Source organism: Heterodontus francisci, chromosome 37 (assembly GCF_036365525.1).
Source record: "Heterodontus francisci isolate sHetFra1 chromosome 37, sHetFra1.hap1, whole genome shotgun sequence".
In the NCBI taxonomy this organism is placed as follows: Eukaryota; Metazoa; Chordata; class Chondrichthyes; order Heterodontiformes; family Heterodontidae; genus Heterodontus; species Heterodontus francisci.
Genome location: NC_090407.1, coordinates 22248725 through 22271083, shown reverse-complemented (window position 1 = coordinate 22271083; position 22359 = coordinate 22248725). Strand labels below are relative to the sequence as shown.

Here is a 22359-nt window from a genome sequence, read left to right as displayed (position 1 = left end):
TAGTGCAATAGAGAGGGATGACCTAAGTTCAGGAAACCAGGCTATAGAGCAGTTTGGGTAGAGATGAGAAATGATAAAGGCAAGAATCACTTGTGGAAGTGGTGTACTGGCCACCTAACATCAACCACACAGGACGGGGTATAAAGGAAGAAATAATGGCAGCTTGTTGGAAAGGTACAGCGGTAATCGTGGGAGATTTTAACCTACATATAGACTGGAAAAATCAGATGGGCAAAGGTGGCCTAGATGAGGAGTACATAGAATGTTTATGGGATAATTTCTTGGAACAGTACGTTCTAGAGCCAACCAGAGAGCAGGCCAAACCAGATCTTGTATTGTGCAACGAGATAGGATTAATTAATGACTTCATAGTTAAGGCGTCCCTAGGAAGCAGCGATCATAATGTGATTGAATTTTACATTCAATTTGGGGGAGAGAAGAGTGGGTCCAAGTCTAGTATTTTAAACTTAAATAAGGGCAATTATGAGGACATGAAAGCAGAGCTAGCTAAAGTGAATTGGCAAATGAGGTTAAGGGATAGGTCAATAGAGATGCAGTAGCAGACATTTAAGGGGATATTTCAGAATACACAGAATTGATACATTCCAAAGAGAGAGAAAAATTCCAAAGGTAGGACCCACCATCCGTGGTTAACTAAAAAAGTTAAAGGTAGTATCAAACTTAAAGAAAAAGCATATATTTACGCAAAGATGGGTGGCAGGTCAGAAGATTGGACAGAATATAAAGAACAGCAAAGAATGACTAAAAGATTGATAAGGTAAAGTTAGAGTACGAGAGAAAGCTAGCTAGAAATAGAACGACAGATAGTAAGAGTTTCTATAGATATTTTAAAAAGAAACGTTAACAACGTGGGCATTGGTCCTATAGAAAGTGAGTCTGGGGAATTAATAATGGATAATAAGCAGATGGCAGATGAATTGAACAGGTATTTCGCATCGGTCTTCACTTTAGAGGCTACAAGTAACATCCCAGAATTAGCTTTAAGTCAGGAAATGGAAGGGAGGAAGGAACTCAAGAAAATTACAATCACCAGGGAAGTGGTACTGAAAAAATTGTTGGAGCTGTGGGCTGACAAGTCCCCGGGACCCGATGGACTTCATCCTAGGGTCATAAAAGAAATGGCTAGTGAGATAGTTGATATGTTAGTTTTAATTTTCCAAAATTCCCTAGATTCGGGGAAAGTTCCATTAGATTGGAAAATAGCGAATGTAACTCCTTTGTTTAAAAAGGGAAGGAGACAGAAAGCAGGAAACTGCAGGCCCGTTAGCTTAACCTCTGTCTTAGGGGTAATGTTAGAAGCTATTATTAAAGACGTTATAGCAGGGCACTTAGAAAAATTCATGGTAATCAGGCAGAGTCAACATGGTTTTGTGAAAGGGAAATCATATTTAACCAATTTATTGGAGTTCTTTGAGGAAGTTACATGTGCTGTGGATGAAGGGGAACTGGCGGATGTATTGTACTTGGATTTCCAGAAGGCATTTGATAAGGTGCCACATCAAAGGTTATTGCAAAAAATAAAAGCTCCTTGTGTAGAGGGTAACATATTGGCATGGATAGAAGATTGGCTAGCTAACAGGAAACAGAGAGTAGGCACAAATGGACCATTTTCTGGTTGGCAATATGTAACGAGTGGTGTGGCACAGGGATCAGTGCTGGGGCCTCAACTTTTTACAATTTATATAAATGGCAGATGAAGGGACCCGAAGGTATGGTTGCTAAATTTGCTGATGGCACAAAGATAGGTAGGAAAGTAGGTTGTGAAGAGGACATAAGGAGGCTACAAAGGGATATAGATAGGTTAAGTGAATGGGCAAAGACCTGGCAAATGGAGTATAATGTGGAAAAATGTGAAATTGTCCATTTTGGTAGGAAGAATAAAAAAGCAGCATATTATCTAAATGGTGAGAGATTGCAGAGCTCTGAGATGCAGAAGGATCTGGGTGTCCCAGTGTATCAATCGCAAAAGGTTAGTTTGCATGTACAGCAGGTAATTAGGAAAGCTAATAGAAGTTATTGTTTATTGCGAGGGGGATTGAATATAAAAGTAGGGAGGTTATGCTTCAGCTATACAAGGCATTGGTGGGACCACATCTGGAGTACTCTGTACAGTGTTAGTCTCCTTATTTAAGGAAGGATGTAAATGCGTTGGAAGTAGTTCAGCAAAGGTTTACAAGACTAATACCTGGAATGGGCGGGCTGTCTTATGCGGAAAGATTGGACTGGCTAGGCTTGTATCTGCTGGAATTTAGAAGAGTAAGAGGCCACTTGATTGAAACATATAAGATCCTGAGGGGTCTTGACAGGGTGGATGTGGAAAGGATGCTTCCTCTTGTGGAAGAATCTAGAACTAGGGGTCACTGTTTAAAAATAAGGAGTCGCCCATTTAAGACAGAGATGAGGAGAAATTTTTTCTCTGAGGGTTGAGAGTCTTTGGAACTCTTCCTCAAAAGGCGGTGGAAGCAGAGTCTTTGAATATTTTTAAGACAGAGGTAGGTAGATTCTTGATAAGCAAGGGGGTGAAAGGTATTGGGGTACGCGAGAATGTGGAGTAATCAGCTCAGCCGTGAACTTATTGAATGGTGGAGCAGGCTCGAGGTTCCGAATGGCCTACTCTTGCTCCTAATTCATATGTTATTGCCTGTGTTATAATCGTGTCTTTAACATGATGCCCTTTGGGACAGTTTCCTGCATGTGAGGAACGCTATAGAAATACAGCTGTTGTTGATGATGACATCGTTGTCAGTAACATAATGTTAGGTTCTTTGATTTTTAATAAACTCCTTGAACTGCTGTATTAAGGATTGTGATCCCAACATAATCCAGGTGTTTTTACATTGTTGTCATTAGGAACAGAGCAGTAGGTATATTGGGTCAATTACAGATACATGTTCAGGTTCAGTGTTGACAACTTTTTTTGTAGAGGATTAAATAAGAATCTTTACATAATTTTCTTCCTGCAGAGCATTTCTGAGATGGAGCCTGTGGAGGCAGGCCTGTTGGAGATGTCGAGAGTTGGTTGCCAGGTTTTCTTTTGTCAGGCAGTGCCGAGTTGTGCTGACCTTTTGGAAAATTCGTTTACTGCAAAAACTGGAAGCTGACAGAAGATGCAGAGCGATGTCGCGCCAGCAAATTCAAAAGGCCATGTCCCAGTGGCGCACACATACAAGGAGTGAGTGTCAGCACAGGAGGTGCCAGGTCAGGGCTATTGCTTACACCTGAACAAATGATGCATCAGAATTACAAGGGAGCCAAGTAGATCTTCTATCACCTGCAGTATTACCTGGGCTGATGGTTGTCATCTGCAGCATTACCTGGGTAGCCCGGTTGTCAGCTGCAGCGTTACCTGGGTAGACAGGTTTTCACCTGCAGCGTCACCTGCATACTCTGGTTATTATCTGGATATTATCGACCGATCCTCCAGAGTATCCAAGTGAGTAAACTCATTTGAAATTCTCGTGACTGAGATCTAAATTTTTTTAGCCATTCCTGATTACTTATGGAAAGTAGCTAGCCTTTTCTGTACCCCTCCGCTCATCCACTCTGCACAGACCCATTGCTCACCCGCTCCTTTCAGCCCCTCTGCTGAGCATCTCCACTCGCCCCCTCCGCACTGAATATCTGCTCAGTCCCTTTGCTCAGAACTTCTGCACAGACCCTCCACTCGGTCTCTCTGCTCACCGTTCCTCCACACATTCCTGCTGTGCAAACCGCACAATGTGTTTTGGCTGTGGCTTTGTTCTCGGTGCAGGGTATTGTATCAATTTCCCACCTCTGCAAAACTCTGTGTTGATTCTCCGTAAAAGGTACCATAGATAAGCACCAGAGAAGAGAATGAACTTGTAGCCTTACGTTATTGGCATTCCTTACAGTGAATTAACAGTAATGCTTTTAATCTTTTCATTAAAAGTAATTTCTAGTTCTCCATGTGATTCATTCTTCTGTACATTGTGCTGCCTTCTCCAGAGAGACGGCAACTCCACAACCTCCAGGCTCATTTCCTTTCTGTTCAGGCACAGAGTGTGAAGCTGTTGATTTTCAGCACCTGGCAGCAGAAAGCAGAGAGACAGAGAAATATGAAGATAATGGCAGATGGGATGGTGCAGCAAAGGTTTGACACGATTATTACTGCAAGTCAATGCTATTTAGGTAAAGTTAGTGATTCATGGAGCATAGTTCCAGCTACTGTCCTTGTACTGCTCAGGAATGAGACATGAATGAATGCTGTGTGTTAAATCTCACCTCTTAATCCTGGTGATAACCACTTGCTCAATATGTAGTACAATGCTCTTTATTTATACCGATTGGGAGCTGGGTTAAAGGCCTGTTAAAGATCCCTGTTGTTGCGACTCTACTTGTAGAGCTGGGGCACACTGGCTAGGTCCCACTCTGATGCTGCATTACTGTGAGACTGCATTGCTTTGATGCTGCATCTTGTATTAGCAGCAAATCTGTTGTTGAATAGCTGCATTTTTGTTGAATCCTTTCTGCACCAGAAATGGTAGCAGATCAACAAGGAGATGTCAGTAGATCACTTGGGGGCAGCACTTGTCATGAGGCTGTTGGGTGCACAGACCTGTCCTGTTGATCGATTAAGACGAAGATTGGCAGAGGCCTGAGCTGTAAAGTGTTGCCTCTGGATTGATGTGGATGCAGCAGCAAGGAAGCCTAAGCTGGGGAAAGGCCTGCTCGGGTCTGCAAAAAAAAAAAACCCGAACTGAGCCCAACAAAACCATATCTGAGCCGGCCTGAGTCCTTCCATTTTATCCCGCGCCCGACCCGACCATCAGTTAACCTACCTTCCGTTTTTCACTTTGTTGCTGATCTGCACAAGCTTAAATTAACTGTAACAAAACCACCTTTCTAGTCCAAAAATTAAATTAACAGTGGAGCCACTTACCTGTGATGGAGCATGTCCGACCCAGCACGACCTGAGGCTGAATGCCGGACCCGGAAGTGCAACCCAACCCGACCCATACCCCACACATTTTGTCGGGTTCGGGTCGGGTAGCAGGCCTTTACTTCAGATTAAAGTTCTGCGCTCAGGCTGGGTCGGTGAGTGACCTCCCTGGACCGAGGGCCATGCAAGAAGTCCTAGCCTCCATGTGTTTGCCATTCCATAACTTGGTTTTTCTTGGAAAGGTGAAGATGTTTTCTTCAATGTTAATATTTAGTTCCTGTCATGCCTGTGAAATGTTTCTGATTGATGTGATTGTTTCCTTGACGTAGGTATCTGCGGGCGTGGCACTTGGCCACCCTTCAGACAGAAGAGAGGCGGCAGAACCTACGGGCATTTCAAACTGGACAGACCCGACGGACACTGTGGAGGTCTTTTAGTTGGTGGAAGTATCGCTGTGAGCTCAGGCGCTTCTCAGAGTATCACAGACTGCTTCGAACAGCACAGAGAGCTGCCCATTGCTGGAGACAGAGGATGTTACTAAGCCGAGCTGTCAGACATCGACACACAGTCCTTACTCAAATAGTAGGCGAATTATCAGTCTTGTATAAAGTAATTACAACTGAAGAATAAGAAGTAATGCTTCCAAAGAATGCCTAGCTCCTGCTATGGGGATAGTGTGGGAAGGTGGAAGATGAGCTATAATTTTATTGAATGGTGGAACAGGCTCGAGGGGCCATATGATCTATTCCTGCTGCTCTTTCTTATGTTCTTATGGTAGAGGTAGTCCAGGGTGGTGCAGGCTTCTGGATGGATCGACTCTATGGGGTGAACTTGCTCGTCTTGTTCTGTAGTCCCAGTATGCAAGGCACAAGTTGGACTTTCATAGGAATGGGATACGGACATTTACCCATCCTGCCTTTTCCATCTGTTTGAGAGTCATCACAGCTCCATCTTTGATCCCAATTCTCTGCACTTTCCGCAATCCTTTCATGCTGTTACTGTTCAAATAAGGATCACCCCTTTAAATACCTCAATTGTTTTTGCATCCTAAGGCATTCAATATCCTCCCAGCCTCTAGCATGAAGACATTTTTTGTGCTTCATTTTAAACCAGTTTGTTTATTTATAAGATTCTGCCCTCTCGTCCAATGTTGCTGTACTAAAGAGAAAAATCCTTTGCATCTACCCTGTCAATTCATATCACTATTTTCAAGACCTCAATCTGATCTCAGTCCCACCTTCCCAAAGATCATCCTGATGAATCAGCACTGGACTCCTTCCAAAGCCACTACATCCTTCCCAAGTCGGAGCACCCAAAATTGAACACAAACTGCTTTTGTTTCCCCCCACCGTGGGGCATGGACAATTAGTGTTGCACCAAAGCACCCTCCCCTCCCCCTACCTTCTACCCTCCCCCTACCTTCTACCCTCCTCATCCTTCCAGATTCCCCTTGCATTTCTTCCACAACCCCCCTCAAACACAACAAAGACCTCTTAATTTTACTGTCTAAAACAAAGTCAGTATTTATATAAGCTTTTGTGTTTTCATGGTATGTATTGGTGTTGTTGAGTACATAAGTCAGTGAACAGCTGCTATTTGCTGGTGAATTGAGGCCAGGCTGATGTGAGATATCATTTTTTACAAGTCACATGAGGACAGCATTGGGAACAGGGCAATGGAGGACAGCATTGGCAACAGGCCATACAAGGGCAGCACAACTTCGCTGCCAAACTGAAAAGCCCTGAGGAGAAAGGTTCAGATTTTAAATCTTCCACCAAATATATTAAATAGGAGGAAAAGAAAAAAAGCTCTTGCCACAACTAATTTTGAGTTTCTATTTTATTATCTCGCTAATTTTTCCCTCTGTCTCCTGAAGGCGCTTACTCTTGCCAGGTACAGTTTCATGAGCAACAGTGTCTCTAGTACCTCTCTAAGTGATCATTCTCCATGCATCAGTCTGGGGAGTGAAAACATGAGGTGGCTTAACATTGGGACGATCTAACCCAACCTCACCTGATATCCACACAGGTATTTTCTAGCAGTATTTAGAAATCAGGAGTGACTGATTTTCCCCTGCCAACCTAAGGTAATGTCAGAGATAAGGACAAGAACAGGCACTGCTGTGATGTGCTCCACAGTCTCCTGATATTCCTGGCTTAGCCTCAGGCATGTTGGACGTGACACACATGAAATTATCCTCCGCAAGCTTCATGAGAGGAGGAGACTGAGTCAACTGCTGAGGTGTGGACTCGCTGCAGACAGTGAGGTTTGCTTTTGTTGGTCCTATTGCTGTTATTTTGCACCATGTTCTCATGTGAATGCGATGGAATGTGGATTTTGTTTAATAGTTATTCAGACGTTGGAAGGAGGCAGTCAGATTATCCCAGCTATCCTTTCACTTTGCTGGCAACAATGAAGAGAGGCGATTGAGGCTGCTATTTAACAGCTGGGCCAACTTGGTGAAAGGTGAGAATGCCAGAAATCCTTCTTAAAATTACAAGCTGCTTTTGTGGTTGTCAGTCTAGAGCTATGATGGAAAGCTGCTCAGAAATCCAATAAACTGTGAGAGAAGTTGCAATGGTGGCTCTGTTCACAGACACATTGGATGAAACTGAAATAAAGAGAAATACAGTGAGGTTGTGTCAATGTGATATGTGAAATCCCAAACCTCAGAATATTCCTTGCCAACTGCACTGCCAACATTTGCAGTTTCTTTAACCATTTATTGATTTTGCACTATTGTTTCAGTGCACACCATTATCTTTCTCATGTACAGACTTTATGTTTCTCTTTTTTTTATAAATTCGGGGGATGTGGGTGTCACTGCCTAGGCCAGCATTTATTATCCATCCCTAATTGCCCTTGAAAAGATGGTGGTGAGCTGCCTTCGTGAACCGCTGCAGTCCTTGGGGTACAGGTGCACCCACAGTGCTGTTAGGAAGGGAGTTCCAGGATTTTGACCCAGCGACAGTGAAAGAAGGCTGATACAGTTCCAAGTCAGGATGGTGTGTGGCTTGGAATGGAACCTGCAGGTGATGGTGTTTCCATGCATCTGCTGCCTTTGTGCCTCTAGGTGGTAGTGGTCGCGGGTTTGAAAGTGCTGTCGAAGGAGCCTTGGTGAGTTGTTGCAGTGCATTTTGTATATGGTACACATTGCTGCCACTGTGTGTTGGTGGTGGAGGCAGTGAATCTTAAAGGTGGTGGATGGGGTGCCAATCAAGCGGGCTGCTTTGTCCTGGATGGTGTCGAGCTTCTTGAGTATTGTTGGAGCTGCACCCATCTAGAGAAGTGAAGAGTATTCCATCTCGCTCCTGACTTGTGCCTTGTAGACAGTGGACAAGCCTTGGGGAGACAGGATGTGAGTTCCTCACCGCAGAATTCCCAGCCTCTGACCTGCTCTTGTAGCCACAGCACTTATGTGGCTAGTCCAGTTCAGTTTCTGGTCAATGGTGACTCCCAAGATTTTGATAGTGGGGGTTTCAGCGATGGTAATGGCATTGAACATCAAGGGGAGATGGTTAGATTCTCTCTTGTTGGAGATGGTCATTGCCCGGCACTTTGATGCGAATGTTACTTGCCACTTTATCAGCCCAAGCCTTGATGTTGTCCAGGTTTTGCTGCATATAGACAATGGCTGCTTCAGTATCTGAGGTATTGTGAATGGTGCTGAACATTGTGCAATCATCAGTGAACATCCCCACTTCTGACCTTATGATGCAGGGAAGGTCACGGATGAAGCAGCTGAAGATGGTTGGGCCTGAGGAACTCCTGCAATGATGTCCTGGGACTGAGATGATTGACCTCCAACAACCACAACCATCTTCCTTTGTGGTAGGAATGCCCTCTGAAATGGCCTAGCAAGCCACTCAGTTGTGCCTAACCGCTAAAATGTCAATAAGGAATGAAATCAGACGGACCACCCGGCATTGACCTAGGCACCAGAAACAACAATGGCATGGGTTGGTGCTTGATGGTCGGTGCAGATGTGATGGGCCAAAGGGCCTGTTTCTGTGCTGTATAACTCTATGACTCTCAACCCAGCCTTGTTGACCCTGCAAAGTCCTCCTTACTAACATCTGGGGGCTTGTGCCAAAGTTGGGAGAACTGTCCCACAGACTAGTCAAGCAACAGCCTGACATGTTCGTACTCACGGAATCATACCTGACCGACGATGTCCCAGACACTGCCATCACCATCCCCGGGTGTGTACTGTCCCACCGGCAGGACAGACCCTGTAGAAGTGGTGGCACAGTGGTATACAGTCGGGAGAGAGTTGCCCTGGGAGTCCTCAACATCAGCTCTGGACCCCATGAAGTCTCAAGGCATCAGGTCAAACATGGGCAAGGAAACCTCCTGCTGATTACCACCTCCCGCCACCCCCTCTGCTGATGAATCAGTACGCTTTCATGTTGAACACCACTTGGAGGAAGCACTGAGGGGGCAAGGGTGCAGAATGTACTCTGGGTAGAGAACTTCAATGCCCATCACCAAGGGTGGCTCAGTAGTACTACTACTGACCAAGCTGGCCGAGTCCTAAATGACATAGCTGTTAGACTGGGTCTGCGGCAGATGGTGAGGGAACCAACAAGGTGGGAAAACATACTTGACCTCATCCTCACCAGTCTGCCTTCCACAGATGCATCTGTCTACGACAGTATTGGTAAGAGTGACCACCGCACAGTCGTTGTGGAGACGAAGTCCTGTCTTCACATTGAGGATACCCTCCATCATGTTGTGTGGCACGACCACCGTGCTAAATGGGATAGATTTTGAACAGATATAGCAATGCAAAACTGGTATCCATGAGGCTCTGTGGACCACCAGCAGCAGCAGAATTGTATTCAACCACAATCTGTAACCTCATGGCCCGGCATATCCCCCACTCTACCATTACCATCAAGCCAGGCGATCAACCCTGGTTCAATAAAAGTGCAGAAGGGCATGCCAGGAGCAGCAGCAGGCATACCTCAAAATGAGGTGTCAGCCTGGTGAAGCTATAACTCAGGACTACTTGTACGCCAAACAGCGGAAGCAGCATGTGACCGAGAGCTAAACGACCCCACAACCAACAGATCAGATCTAAGCTGTGCAGTCCTGCCACATCCAGTCGTGAATGGTGGTGGTCAATTAAACAACTAACGGGAGGAGGTGGCTGCAAAAAAACCCCCATCCTTAATGATGGGAGAGCCCAGCACATCAGTGCAAAAGATAAGGCTGAAGCATTTGTAACAATCTTCAGTCAGAAGTGCTGAGTGGATGATCCATCTCGGCCTCCTCCTGAAATCCCCGCATCACAGATGCCGGTCTTCAGCCAATTCGATTTACTCCGTGTGATATCAAGCAACGACTGAAGGCACTGGATGCTGCAAAGGCTATGGGCCCTGACAACATTCCTTCAATAGTACTGAAGACCTGTGCTCCAGAACGTGCCGCGCCCCCAGCCAAGCTGTTCCAGTACAGCTAAAATACTGGCATCTACCCTGCAATGTGGAAAATTGCCCAGATATTTCCTGTACACAAAAAGCAGGACAAGTCCAACCCGGCCAATTACCGCCCCATCAGTCTACTCTCGATCACCAGTAAAGTGATGGAAGGTGTCATTGACAGTGCTATCGAACGGCACTTGCTTAGCAATAACCTGCTCAGTGACGCTCAGTTTGGGTTCTGCTAGTGCCACTCAGCTGCTGACCTCATTACAGCCTTGGTTCAAACATGGGCAAAAGAGCTGAATTCAAGAGGTGAGGTGAGAGGTGACATCCAGGCAGCATTTGATCGAGTATGGCGTCAAGGACCCCTAGCAAAACTGGAGACCATGGGAATCGGGGGGAAAACTCTCCGCTGGTTGGAATCATACCTAGCGCAAAGGAAGATGGTTGTGGTTGTTGGAGGTCAATCATCTCAGCTCCAGGACATCACTGCAGGAGTTCCTCAGGGTAGTGTCCTGGGCCCAACCATCTTCAGCTGCTTCATCAATGACCTTCCTTCAATCATAAGGTCAGAAATGGGGATGTTTGCTGCTGATTGTGCAATGTTCAGCACCATTCGAGACTCCTCAGATACTGAAGCAGTCCGTGTAGAAATGTAGTAAGACCTGGACAACAGGCTTGGGCTGATAAGTGACAAGTAACATTCACGCCACACAAGTGCCAGGCAATGACCATTTCCAACAAGAGAGAATCTAATCACCTCCCCTTGACATTCGACAGCATTATGATTGCTGTATTTCCCCACTATCGACATCCGAGGAGTTACCATTGACCGGAAACTGAACTGGAGTAGCCATATAAATACTGTGGCTACAAGAGCATGTCAGAGGCTAGGAATCCTGTGGCGAGTAACTCACTTCCTGACTCCCCAAAGCCTGTCCACCATCTACAAGGCACAAGTCAGGAGTGTGATGGAATATTCTCCACTTGCCTGGATGGGTGCAGCTCCAACAACACTCAAGAAGCTCGACACTATTCAGGACAAAGCAGTCCGGTTGATTGGCACCCCGTGCACAAACATTCACCGTGGCAGCAGTGTGTACCATCTACAAGATGCACTGCAGCAACGCACCAAGGCTACTCAGGCAGCACCTTCCAAACCCGCGACCTCTACTACCTAGAAGGACAAGGCAGCAGATGTGTGGGAACACCACCACCTGCAAGTTCCCCCTCCAAGCCACACACCATCCTGACAGAACTATATCGCGTGTTTTCACTGTCGCTGGGTCAAAATCCTGGAACTCCCTTTCTAACAGCACTGTGGGTGTACCTACCCCACATGGATTGCAGCGGTTCAAAAAGGCAGCTCACCACCACCTTCTCAAGGGCAATTAGGGATGGGCAATCAATGCTGGCCTGGCCAGCGTTGCCCACATGCCATGAAACAAATAAATAAAAAAGGTATGACTACAACCAGCGGAGAATTTTCCCTCTGATTCCCATTGACTCTAGTTTTGCTTGGGTTCCTTGACACCATTTTTGGTCAAATGCTGCCTTGATGTCAAGGGCAGTCACTCTCACCTCACCTCTGGAGTTCAGCTCTTTTGTCCATGTTTGGGCCAAGGCTGTAATGAGGTCAGAAGCTGAGTGGCCCTGGCTGAACCAAAACTTAACACCAGTGAGCAGGTTATTGTTGAGCAAGTGCTGCTTGATGGCACTGTCGACAACCCCGTCCATTGCTCTGCTGATGATTGGGAGTAAACTGATAGGGCGGTCATTGGCCGGGTTGGATTTGTCCTGCTTTTTGTGTACAGGACATACCTGGGCAATTTTCCACACTGACAGGTAGATCCCAGTGTTGTAGCTGTACTGGAACAGCTTGGCTAGGGGTATGGCTAGCTCTGGAGCATAATTCTTCAGTACTGTTACTGCAATGTTGACAGGGCCCATAGCCTTTGCAGTTTCCAAGTCCTTCAGCCGTTTCTTGATATCATGTGGAGTGAATCGGATTGGTTGAAGACTGGCATCTATGATGCCAGGGACCTCAGGTGGAGGCCAAGATCCTCTCGGCACTTCTGGCTGAAGATGCTTCAGTCTTGTCTTTTGCACTGATGTGCTGGGCTCCCCCATCGTTGAGGTTGGGGATATTTGTGGAGCCTCCTCCTCCTGTCACTTGTTTAATTGTCCTCTTTCCTCATCCTATCCCAGTGAACCCCACACACATATTTTGCATATTGTTTCAATGGCCTCCGTTTTCTGTGTATCTCTGTGAATCATATATGTTAAGAAGATAATATAGGTAAAGTGCTCATAACATCTCGGGTGTTGCCCGCTCTCGATCACTGACTCACTGTGACCCCTGAAATATTTTCTCTAAATTGTGATGGGTAAGAGTGAATTGAGAGCCAGCAGGGGTTTGTACTGTTTGAGTGTGCAGTGTGTGTCAACCTTGCTGATTGGTTGAAGTGTTTTTGAAAAACATTTTTTAGTGGTGAAGTAAATATTTTTGGCAAAATACAGTGGCCTTCAATTTCCTGACAATCCATGTTTTGCCGTATGGCAACCCTTACTAAATATCATCCATGTATACTGCTTTGATTCCCATACTTTTACATCAACCATATCTAGGCATATTTTACAAGAAAGGTATCTGGAATTATGGAACAGAACTGGCCCATTATTGTAATGTTCATCTTTAGCAGTTCTGACAGATGGACTAGACTCAAATTTATTGCTTTTTCAGAGCGAAAGGATAATGATACACGGCTGCAGATGAAAATATTTGCAGTACAGCACCGGGTGGTGCAAGCTGCATTTCATCAGGTGGTGACATTATATCGGAAATCGAAAGAGGCTGACAGATTCTATCATTTAACTTTACTCCGCAGGTAATGACTAGGCCACAATATTCCCTGTGCTCCCACACCCTTTGAAGCATTTGAAAGTAGATCCTGCTGCTGTTTGGTTTCCCATTTCCCCAACCGTTGCTACTCCTCACCTCATCACTGCCAAATAAAGAACAAAAATTTAAACACATTCTTAGCTGTAGTCACAACACCACATAACAGCACAAAGTGTTAGGATGACACTTGTGTGTACAGCGGTCATGAATATGTTTCTAAACTTTGTTATTTATACACTCCATAGAAACTGGGTCTGTTTGATTTCTTTTTATCTATTTGAAGCTGTTATGTTTAAATTTTACTATTGAACTTCAGACCAAGCAGAGTCGACATGGCTTTATGAAAGGGAATTTGTGTTTGACAAATTTGAGGTCTTTGAGGATATAACAAGCAGGGTGGATAAAGGGGAACCAGGAGATGTAGTGTATTTGGATTTCCAAAAGGCCATGTAAGGTGCCATGTAAAAGGCTACTACACAAGATAAGAGCTCATGGTGCTGGATGTAATTTATTAGCATGGATAGAGGATTGGCTAACTAACAGAAAACAGAGTGGGATAAATGGGTAATTTTCAGGTGAGCAAACTGCAGCTAGTGGGGTGCCACAAGGATCAGTGTTGAGCCCTCAACTATTTACAATCTATATTCATGACTTGGATAAGGGACAGTGTGTGTTGTAGCCAAATTTGCTGATGATACAAAGATAGGTAGGAAGCAAGTTGTGAGGAGGACACAGAATCTGCAAGGGATATAAATAGGTTAAGTGAGTGGGCAAAAGTTTAGCAGTTGGAGTATAATGTGGGAAAATGTGATGTTATCCACTATGGTAGGAAGAATAGAAAAGCAGAATGTTATTTAAATAGGGAGAGACTATAGAATGCTGCGGTACAAAGGGATCTGGGTATCCTCGTACATGAATCACAAAACGTTAGCATGCAGGTACAGCAGTTAATTAGGAAAGCAAATGGAATGTTGACCTTCATTACAAGGTGCATGGAGTATAAAAGTAGGGAAGTCTTGCTGCAACTGTATGAGGCATTAATAAGATCACACCTAGAGTACTGCATACAGTTTTGGTCTCCTTATTTAAGGAGGGATATACTTGCATTGGAGGCAGTTCAGAGAAGGTTCACAAGGTTGATTCCTGGAATGAAGGGGTTGTCTTATGAGGAATGGTTGAGCAGGTTGGGGCTCATAGGAGTTTAGAAGAATGAGAGGTGATCTTATTGAAACATGTAAGATTCTGAGGAGGCTTGACAGGGTAGATGCTGAGAGCATGTTTCCCTTCATGGAGGAATCTAGAATTAGGGGGCACAGTTTCAAAATAAGGAGGCTTCCCATTTAAGACAGAAATGAGGAGGAACTTCTTCTCTCAGAGGGTCATTAATCTTTGGAATTCTCTAGTCCAGAGAGTAGTGGAGGCTGAGTCATTGAATATATTCAAGGCAAACTTTTGATCCACAAGGGAGTTCAGGGTTATGAGGAGCAGGCAGGAAAGTGGAGTTGAGGGCAAGAACAGATCAGCCATGGTCTTATTGAATTGTGGAGAAGGCACGAGGGGCCGAATGGCCTACTCCTGCTCCGAGTTCTTATGTCCTTACGTTTATCAGCATAACCTTTCTCTATGGTCCTACCATGGGCAGCTGTGTGTCACAAGGCAGCAAAATGGAGCATTTTACATCTTGCAGCATGAACTGATGGGCTTTACTGAGCCATACCTCTGTTACAGAGATACAACACTATTGTACATACAAACATATTTTGTTACAATAACCATTCACAGATGTCTGTTTGAGCTCAGCTAACATGGCATAAATCAGGGATTGAGCCACGAGTTTCCTGGATAAACTGTCGAGTTTGAAATAGTTTCCTTTCTTGCCCATTCCTAGGTCCCTTCTCTCTTGGGTTGAATTTGTCCATCAGCAGAAGCAATGGATGCTGACTGTTTCTGTTCAAGTTTCAGTGCTACTGTTAAGTTCACTGTTTGTGACGTGGAGAAATCAGTTGAGCTTACATAGTAGGCTGATTTTACTGGTACAAAGACAGACTGAGCGAATCCTACAGAAAGCATTGAGATCCTGGTACAGGGAGGTAGGTGTGGAGAAGCGTGTGCTGATTCCCAGAATTTCATTAGTGTTAGATTAATTTAATTTAAATTTAGAGATACAGCACTGAAACATCTTGCTTTTCTGTGATTTATTCATAATTTATTGAAGTTCAAGATGAGAAAGTTTGTTGTTTCTTCCATGGCCTGGTGGGTAAAGGCAGCACCTAGGGTACTCAGCCAATGAAGCCAGCAGATCCCAGGAAGAGTCCCTGGACTCTGTTGAGTTAGCTGATCCCAGTGCTTCCCAGTCACTGGAGGGCAGCTGGTACCTGTGGAACTTGAGCCCAGCATGAGTTAAATTCTTCAGGGATCAAAAATAAGATGGGTGTGGGAGCATTAAAATGTAATTTAAAATAATTTCTGATGGTGCTGTGAATTTCACGTAAGTAGTGGAGTGGAAGAAAAAAGATGAGTACCAGAGTTTCAGGTAACTTAAAACTTGAGAAGATGAAATGTTCAAGCACTTTGCTTAATTTTCTGGCTGTCGCAGCCTATGAAAGGCTGATGATTGTTACCTAGTGATCTTTACCTGAGTCACTGCCTGCAGCCCACAAGCACCTCAATATGATAAAGTGTCTGTTGTCCTTTCTCAGATGCAAGCAATCAGACATCGTTCCAAATATGTGTCCCGGAAATTTGTGTCACGATGGGTTCTTATTGTGTTGGCACGGAAGCAGGCAAATCTGTGGAATGGTATGGAATATCAGGCAGAGGAGCACTGCAGGAATCGATTATGGTGATTAGTCTTGTTGCAGAAATACTCAAGTCGCTGGTTGTCTTAAAATCACCTCTTTATGTTATAAAGTATGTGTTGTAGGGGTGGACTGTGTGTGTTGATGAGTTAAAGATGTGTTTGCAAGCAGGTTTTATTTTTACACAGCAAACGATTTCTGATAATCTGGTGGCACAAAACTCTTCTGCAACAATTCCTGGAGAAGAAGAGAGTTGAGGAGATACAAGAGATCTGGAAACAGTGGAAAGACTTCACTATAAGCATGCTAGTAACCAGGGGACTGGTGAGTGAATCACATCTGAAACAAATCACTTTATTTGACCAGTTTGCATGTTGAGCTGAATGTTTTAATCCTGTTAAATTTACACTTGCGTAAATAATTTAATATCAGTATTCAACATGGATGATTCTAAATGGGCCCCATCATGGGATTATTTGTTGTACAACTGTCCTCGTCCAGGTTGTAATGACTTTCTGCAGGCCTATTAACTAGGACTTAGTTTTTAATGATTACTTATTGGTTTTGACAGTCCTTAAACCGGTTTCATGGTCTGGGCTTCAATCCAGATTCTGGATAAGTAAGAATAATAAAATCCGAGAGTATTTTGGATTATTAAGTGTTAGCTCGGCTGAATGGGAGCACTCTCCCACTTTCTCTATAAAACTCCTTGGTCATTAATTGCCTCTTCTACTCGCATCACATGAGCTGTCCTGCACTCAGCACTTTTAAAAAAAAAATTTGTTCTTGGGATGTGAACGTCACTGGCAAGGCCAGCATTTATTTTCCATCCCTAATAGAGGTGGTGGTGGTGAGCTGCCTTCTTGAGCTGCTGCAGTCCATGTGGTGTAGGTAAACCCACAGTGCTGTTAGGGAGGGAGTTCCAGAATTTTGACCTGGGGACAGTGAAGGCGATATATTTCCAAGCCCGGATGATATGTGACTTGGAGGGGGACTTCCAGGTGGTGGTATTCCCATACTTGTGCCAGTAGTAGGTCTGAGGGTGGCCGAGGATCACTTATCCTCCTTCTCCCTCTCTGGGATGGGAAGCATGGGCTCTCTGCTTGCCTCTGATCACTAACATATTGGACGCAGACCTTTCCTCCAACTCCCTTCTCATAGTTTGTTAATAAGTCATTGAGCTGCATAAAAACATTGATATAGAAATGTACTGATGTAAGGAGGATCTTTGGGAGGAATAACCTGCACGTAGAAGCAGCTTCTAGATCTGCTTCATGCCTCAGAGGTTCATCTGTCGAGCTAGCGATCATCTTTGTGAGCAGGACTAGGATGATGGACTCTGATCCTTGTCCTTGTTACATTGATAGATAAACATGAGGTGCCCCCTCCATGCAGTGTCGGTAGTGGGGATACTGATGGTTCTTTAATCCGCCCCTAGTCTGGAAGCCTTTAGAAGTGAATAGTTGGGCACTGCTTGTTCCATGCTTTGTTTGGCACTCACACTAAGATAATCTCTCCCACCCACAGTGCCAGCAGAGGCTGGAGGGGAAGGCATGGCAGATGTGGCGGAGACGCTTTGTACAGACGCAGGTATCGCGAGTGTTTGCGGCTCAGGATGACAGGATCCTGATGTCAAATGTAGGTACTAGAGTTAAAAACTACAAGATCAGTCGCCGCTCTCAGAAAGTGCTGATTTTCACTGTTGAATGTCTCCAGTTTCTCCTGCACTGACCATTCTCCATTTCTGAGCCGGTCAACAAGGGCTGACAGGGTATTTGCCACTCACACCCCTCCATTTTTCAGTGGGGACTGCTGGACAGTGATCATGAGAAAGAACCCTGCCTGACTTCTCTTTTCTCTAACCTAGGGCAGTTATCAGAAGCGAGAACCCTGCTGATTTTGCCTTCCCTAGCCCAGGGGTCACAGGGCAATTATCAGGAGCAGTAATACTGATTGATTTTCCCTCTCCTAACCTAGGGCAGTGATCAGGAGCAGGAAGCCTAGCTGGTTTCCCTCTCCCTTACCCAAGGTACTGAGGTCAATTGTAGATCCAACTGCTGCCCTGGCTGAGATCGTCACAAGCTGCAGATGGAACCTGTGATCTTTTTTTGGCTCAGTACCACTGGTTGATGTATTTACTCACTGAGCTATTCATTCACACTATTAACTGCTGACAATTTCTGCCTGAACCTCTTAGTCTGGACTTAAAAGTAAATGAAATTCTATCAGCTGCTTGTTACATTTTGCTCCTTCAGTTTGGAATATGGTTGGTTTGGGTTAGTGACCATACGCTGCTGTGTGGGCAGCTCCGTATCTGGTGGAACAGGTGGTGTGGGTGGAAGGACTCTGGAGCTGGAGTTCATGTTCAAGAGCGTGATGCAGAGTACTGCTCTCACTTTGTACCAGCAATGGCGACAATGAAGTAAATGGCTGTCCTCTTGTCTCAGACAAGATACACTGGGATACTCTTAGTCATCAAATGCAGAGTTAGTCTTTTGTTTTGAACTTGTATTCATTTGAAGGTTATTCAACATAAATAATGTTACCATTGTTGTTGTAGAAATAGGTTCAGTTGTGAGTTAAGCAGGGAATAATTTGGTCTCTGAAGACTTTGAGTTTTAATTTTGTACCATATAAAGCTGATGCTCACACACAAATGAACCTAACGTGTCTGCTTTACCCCCAGGTTTTCACTGCCTGGTTCAGCTTGGCTGTTGTAAAACCGGGAGACCCACAATTACAGCAAGGGAATGAGTGAACATTGAGCTCTCAGTATGGACTTGAAGCTTCTGACTGTCTTTGCTTGTGGAGGTGAACAGAAGGCTGAATCTAAGGATTATCAAAACCTCCTCAAGTTGTTCCGGGTGTGGATAAGAGCCTTGTGTGTCCAGTGTCAGTCTGTCTTTGTTACTCTTTCAGTAGGTTTCTGATCCCAGTTGGGCAGTTTGGAGGCTGAGCATTTCCTTACGGACAGGATAAAGGGGAGCCTGACTTCTTACTTTAATCTGCTAGTGCTAGATGACGAATAGCATTGCAGAGACCGGAGGTGGGGTCAGTGTCCTGTAGTCCTGCTCATGGAGTGGTTCACGGCACTGGGGGATCTAATGAGGGGAAAATGTGTGGAATCAAATTTAAATTGTAAAATTAAATGTTTGTGCTTTCTCTCCAGTCACGCCCACTGATTTTTTTAATTTCAATGTTTCTTTTAAACTAGTCGTAGTTTGTGTTTTCAAGTTCTCTAATTTTTGTGTAAATTTTATAAACTGTAATTTAGAATATTTTAGCATTTGTGTTCTTTAAATTCCTGTATTTAATTCTGACTAAACTATGAATACATTATTCAGAGCCTTTTGATGTTTGTTTTCCATTATGTTTGATCAGGCATAGCAGTGAGTTTCTTTAGATGCTTGTTTTTATTGGTATTACACTCTACCGGTCTGTGTGAATACTAAAGTAAAACTGTAGACAAATAAGAGTTGGATATATTAGTAAACTGGCAGCCCCTCATCTGTCAGGTGCTAATCCAGGAACAAGGTTCAAACCAAGGTTTTATTTGGGTTTGAAGTTTCCTGTTCCTGTTTCTCCAAATTCCTTTAGATGTGATTGTGTTGGTTCGGGGAAGATGCCACTGAATGAGGGATAATTAGAGCTGGTTTCTATCGAAAGGGAAAGAGATCCCTCTTTTCTGGATTATCTGTGATTTGTGGATTTTAAGCTTCATTGGAAAGAGCTGTTCTAGATAGGGGGAGTTCCCAACTTCCTTATTTTTTGAGGAGGGAGGGTGGTTAAGGAAAATTTCAAACACATCTGTATCCACATCTTTGCATACGTGTTTGCGTGCACACTAATCTTATGAACAGGAGTAAGGGATTGAGACTGTCCTGCCGTTCAGAGCACGGATGATCTGTACCTTAACTCCATTTATTCGCTTTTGCTCCATATTGCTTGATACCCTTCTCGAACAAAACTCTTATCAATGTAATCGGATGGCCTTTAAAGCAATGGTTGAAATGAATCCAGATATTGAGCAGGGACTTGCTGTTGATGCGAGGACCTGATTTACGAGATGCTGTGGGTTTTGGTTTTCTGTGAAACCTTTTTCAAAGACAGATGACACCATTTGTGGAGTTCGATCTCACTAAAACTCTTAAACAGTCTACAGCAAGTGGAGGAGCAGGAAATGGGAGCCTTGTTCAACAAGAGACGGAGATCTGTAGGGACGGTCACACCTGAGGTTCAGGGATGGACTGCTTGTTCAAAGCCAATAGAAAACTGAAATAAACCCAGCAAAGCCTATAAAACTGGAATACACAAACTGAAAGAGAAACAGAAAGAAAGAAAAGGAAATAACTTGCATTTATATTGCGCCTTTACACGACTTCAGGACGTCCCAAAGCGTTTTACAGCCAATGAAGTATTTTTTGAAGTGTAGTTACTGTTGTAATGTGGGAAATGTGGCAGTAAATTTGGGCAGAGCAAGGTTCCACAAACAGCAAAGAGATAATGACGGGATAATTTGTTTAGAGATGTTCTTTAAGGAATTGACCAGGACACCGGGGAGAACTTCCCTGCTCTTCAAAAAAGTGCCGTGGGATCTTTTAGGTGCATCTGAGAGGGTGGACAGGGCCTTGGTTTAATGTCTCGTCTGAAAATGCTGCAGCTATATAAAGGGCAAGTCAGCTTCTACAAAAAAAACAGGATAATGTTCTGTTGAAAACCTTTGTCAGTTTTAAAATAGCAATTTGTCCTCTTTTCGGATACTGACTGATGTGTATTTCCAGCATTTTGTTTTGATATCTGAGCTTTTTCTAAACACATCTTGTGCTAACATCAGAGGGTTTTCTGAGGGACAGATTTGGGTACAGCTAGTGCTGCTGGAATTCATTCCTGAGGCAGGTCTGGATTTGCAGCTATGCAAGGCATCCATTCAATTCATGAACTCACTGCACTCACCAAACTCCATTGCAGGTTCACAGAGTACCAATTTGCATTTTATCACTCATTGTGTGCAGCAAGATGTCCCAAAGACCTCAACATGAAGGAGAACAGGAGCAGGAAAGTGAAAAAATATAGAGGGCAGGGGTGATGGCTGTATCTGGGGTAGGCATCTCAAGTAGCAGCTATTGTACACTCAGCACGTCGCAGGCTACAACCAAACTAGTGAACAGTGGCACATGGCATCTCGTGATAGTGTCTCACTACTCTACAGAGGTAACCAGCACAATGCTCCACCTGTGTACAATCAGTCCAGGAGAAATTAGATCAAATATAACTGTGGAGAGCCATCATGGACTCAATGGGCCGAATGGCTGCCTTCTGTGCCGTAAATAACTCTAAGTAACATAGAACTGAGTGTACATTATGCGTGGAGTAACAGAGTGGTGTTACATTCAGGACACCAGATCTGGGCATTTGTTACACAGGACCTGGTTTAAGTAGTGACCCAGCTGTGGTATTAGACCTTCAGTTGGGTTGGGTGGCACCTGGGCAACATTATTAAATTCTACATTATCAGTCAAACTGCGACATTAGATCATGTTCAAAGACAAGTTAGACTAAAGCAGAAATAATTTTACAAGTTTAGGGAAAATAACTCTCGCAAGCAGAGATTGGCACCAAATTCATCTGAAGCAAAGGCAAGCTGTTTTTGACAGCCAGAGGATTGTGACTAAGTGTGGTATAGCAGATGTCAGAGCCTTTAAAGACTAAGAGCCAATGAAGGATTTCTCAGAGCAGATTCAGATGTCACAGAAAAGGATACCATCCTAGGAGAGCCCTATGGGATTGGCAGCAATGGCAGGCTTGATAAGCAACAGAAAAAACACGATTATTATTGCTGGTGGTGGAGGTTCTGGATGGGGACCCCAGGGATCTGTGCTGGGACTGTTGATCTTCATCACCTTTATCAATAGTTTGTATGAAGATATTGGGGGAACTATCTGCAAGTTGTGATTAACACAAACATGCAAATGTATTGAAACAAAGATTGCAGGTGGACCTCAATGCAAGGGGTGGGGGGAGGGTGAAGTAGGCTTGTATCTTCCAGGTGTCTTTTAGTTAAGTGAAGGCTGATGCATGTGGGTTGGGGAATCTCTGAGAATTTGTATATCATGCCATACCTGGAGCTTATTGTGCACATTTTTTAGCCTCCTTGTCTCGAGAGACAATGGGTAAGCGCCTGGAGGTGGTCACTGGTGTGTGGAGCAGCGTCTGGAGTGGCTATAAAGACCAATTCTAGAGTGACAGACTCTTCCACAGGTGCTGCAGAAAAATTTGTTTGTTGGGGCTGTTACACAGTTGGCTTTCTCCTTG

At 44.4% G+C, this 22359-nt stretch overlaps 1 protein-coding gene across 1 annotated transcript in view; it reads left to right on the top strand.

Annotated features, from left to right (window-relative positions):
- LOC137352016 (uncharacterized) overlaps positions 1-19363 on the top strand; it is a 59739-nt gene extending 40376 nt beyond the window's left edge. The window contains exons 13-22 of the mRNA XM_068016993.1: positions 2985-3193; positions 3988-4132; positions 5251-5503; positions 7270-7387; positions 13091-13235; positions 15138-15339; positions 15949-16091; positions 16236-16371; positions 17575-17685; positions 18734-19363. Of these exons, the coding sequence (XP_067873094.1) occupies positions 2985-3193; positions 3988-4132; positions 5251-5503; positions 7270-7387; positions 13091-13235; positions 15138-15339; positions 15949-16091; positions 16236-16371; positions 17575-17685; positions 18734-18805 (1534 nt within the window). The 3' untranslated portion in view covers positions 18806-19363. The remainder of the gene's footprint in view (positions 1-2984; positions 3194-3987; positions 4133-5250; positions 5504-7269; positions 7388-13090; positions 13236-15137; positions 15340-15948; positions 16092-16235; positions 16372-17574; positions 17686-18733) is intronic.
- Positions 19364-22359: the final 2996 nt, after the last annotated feature.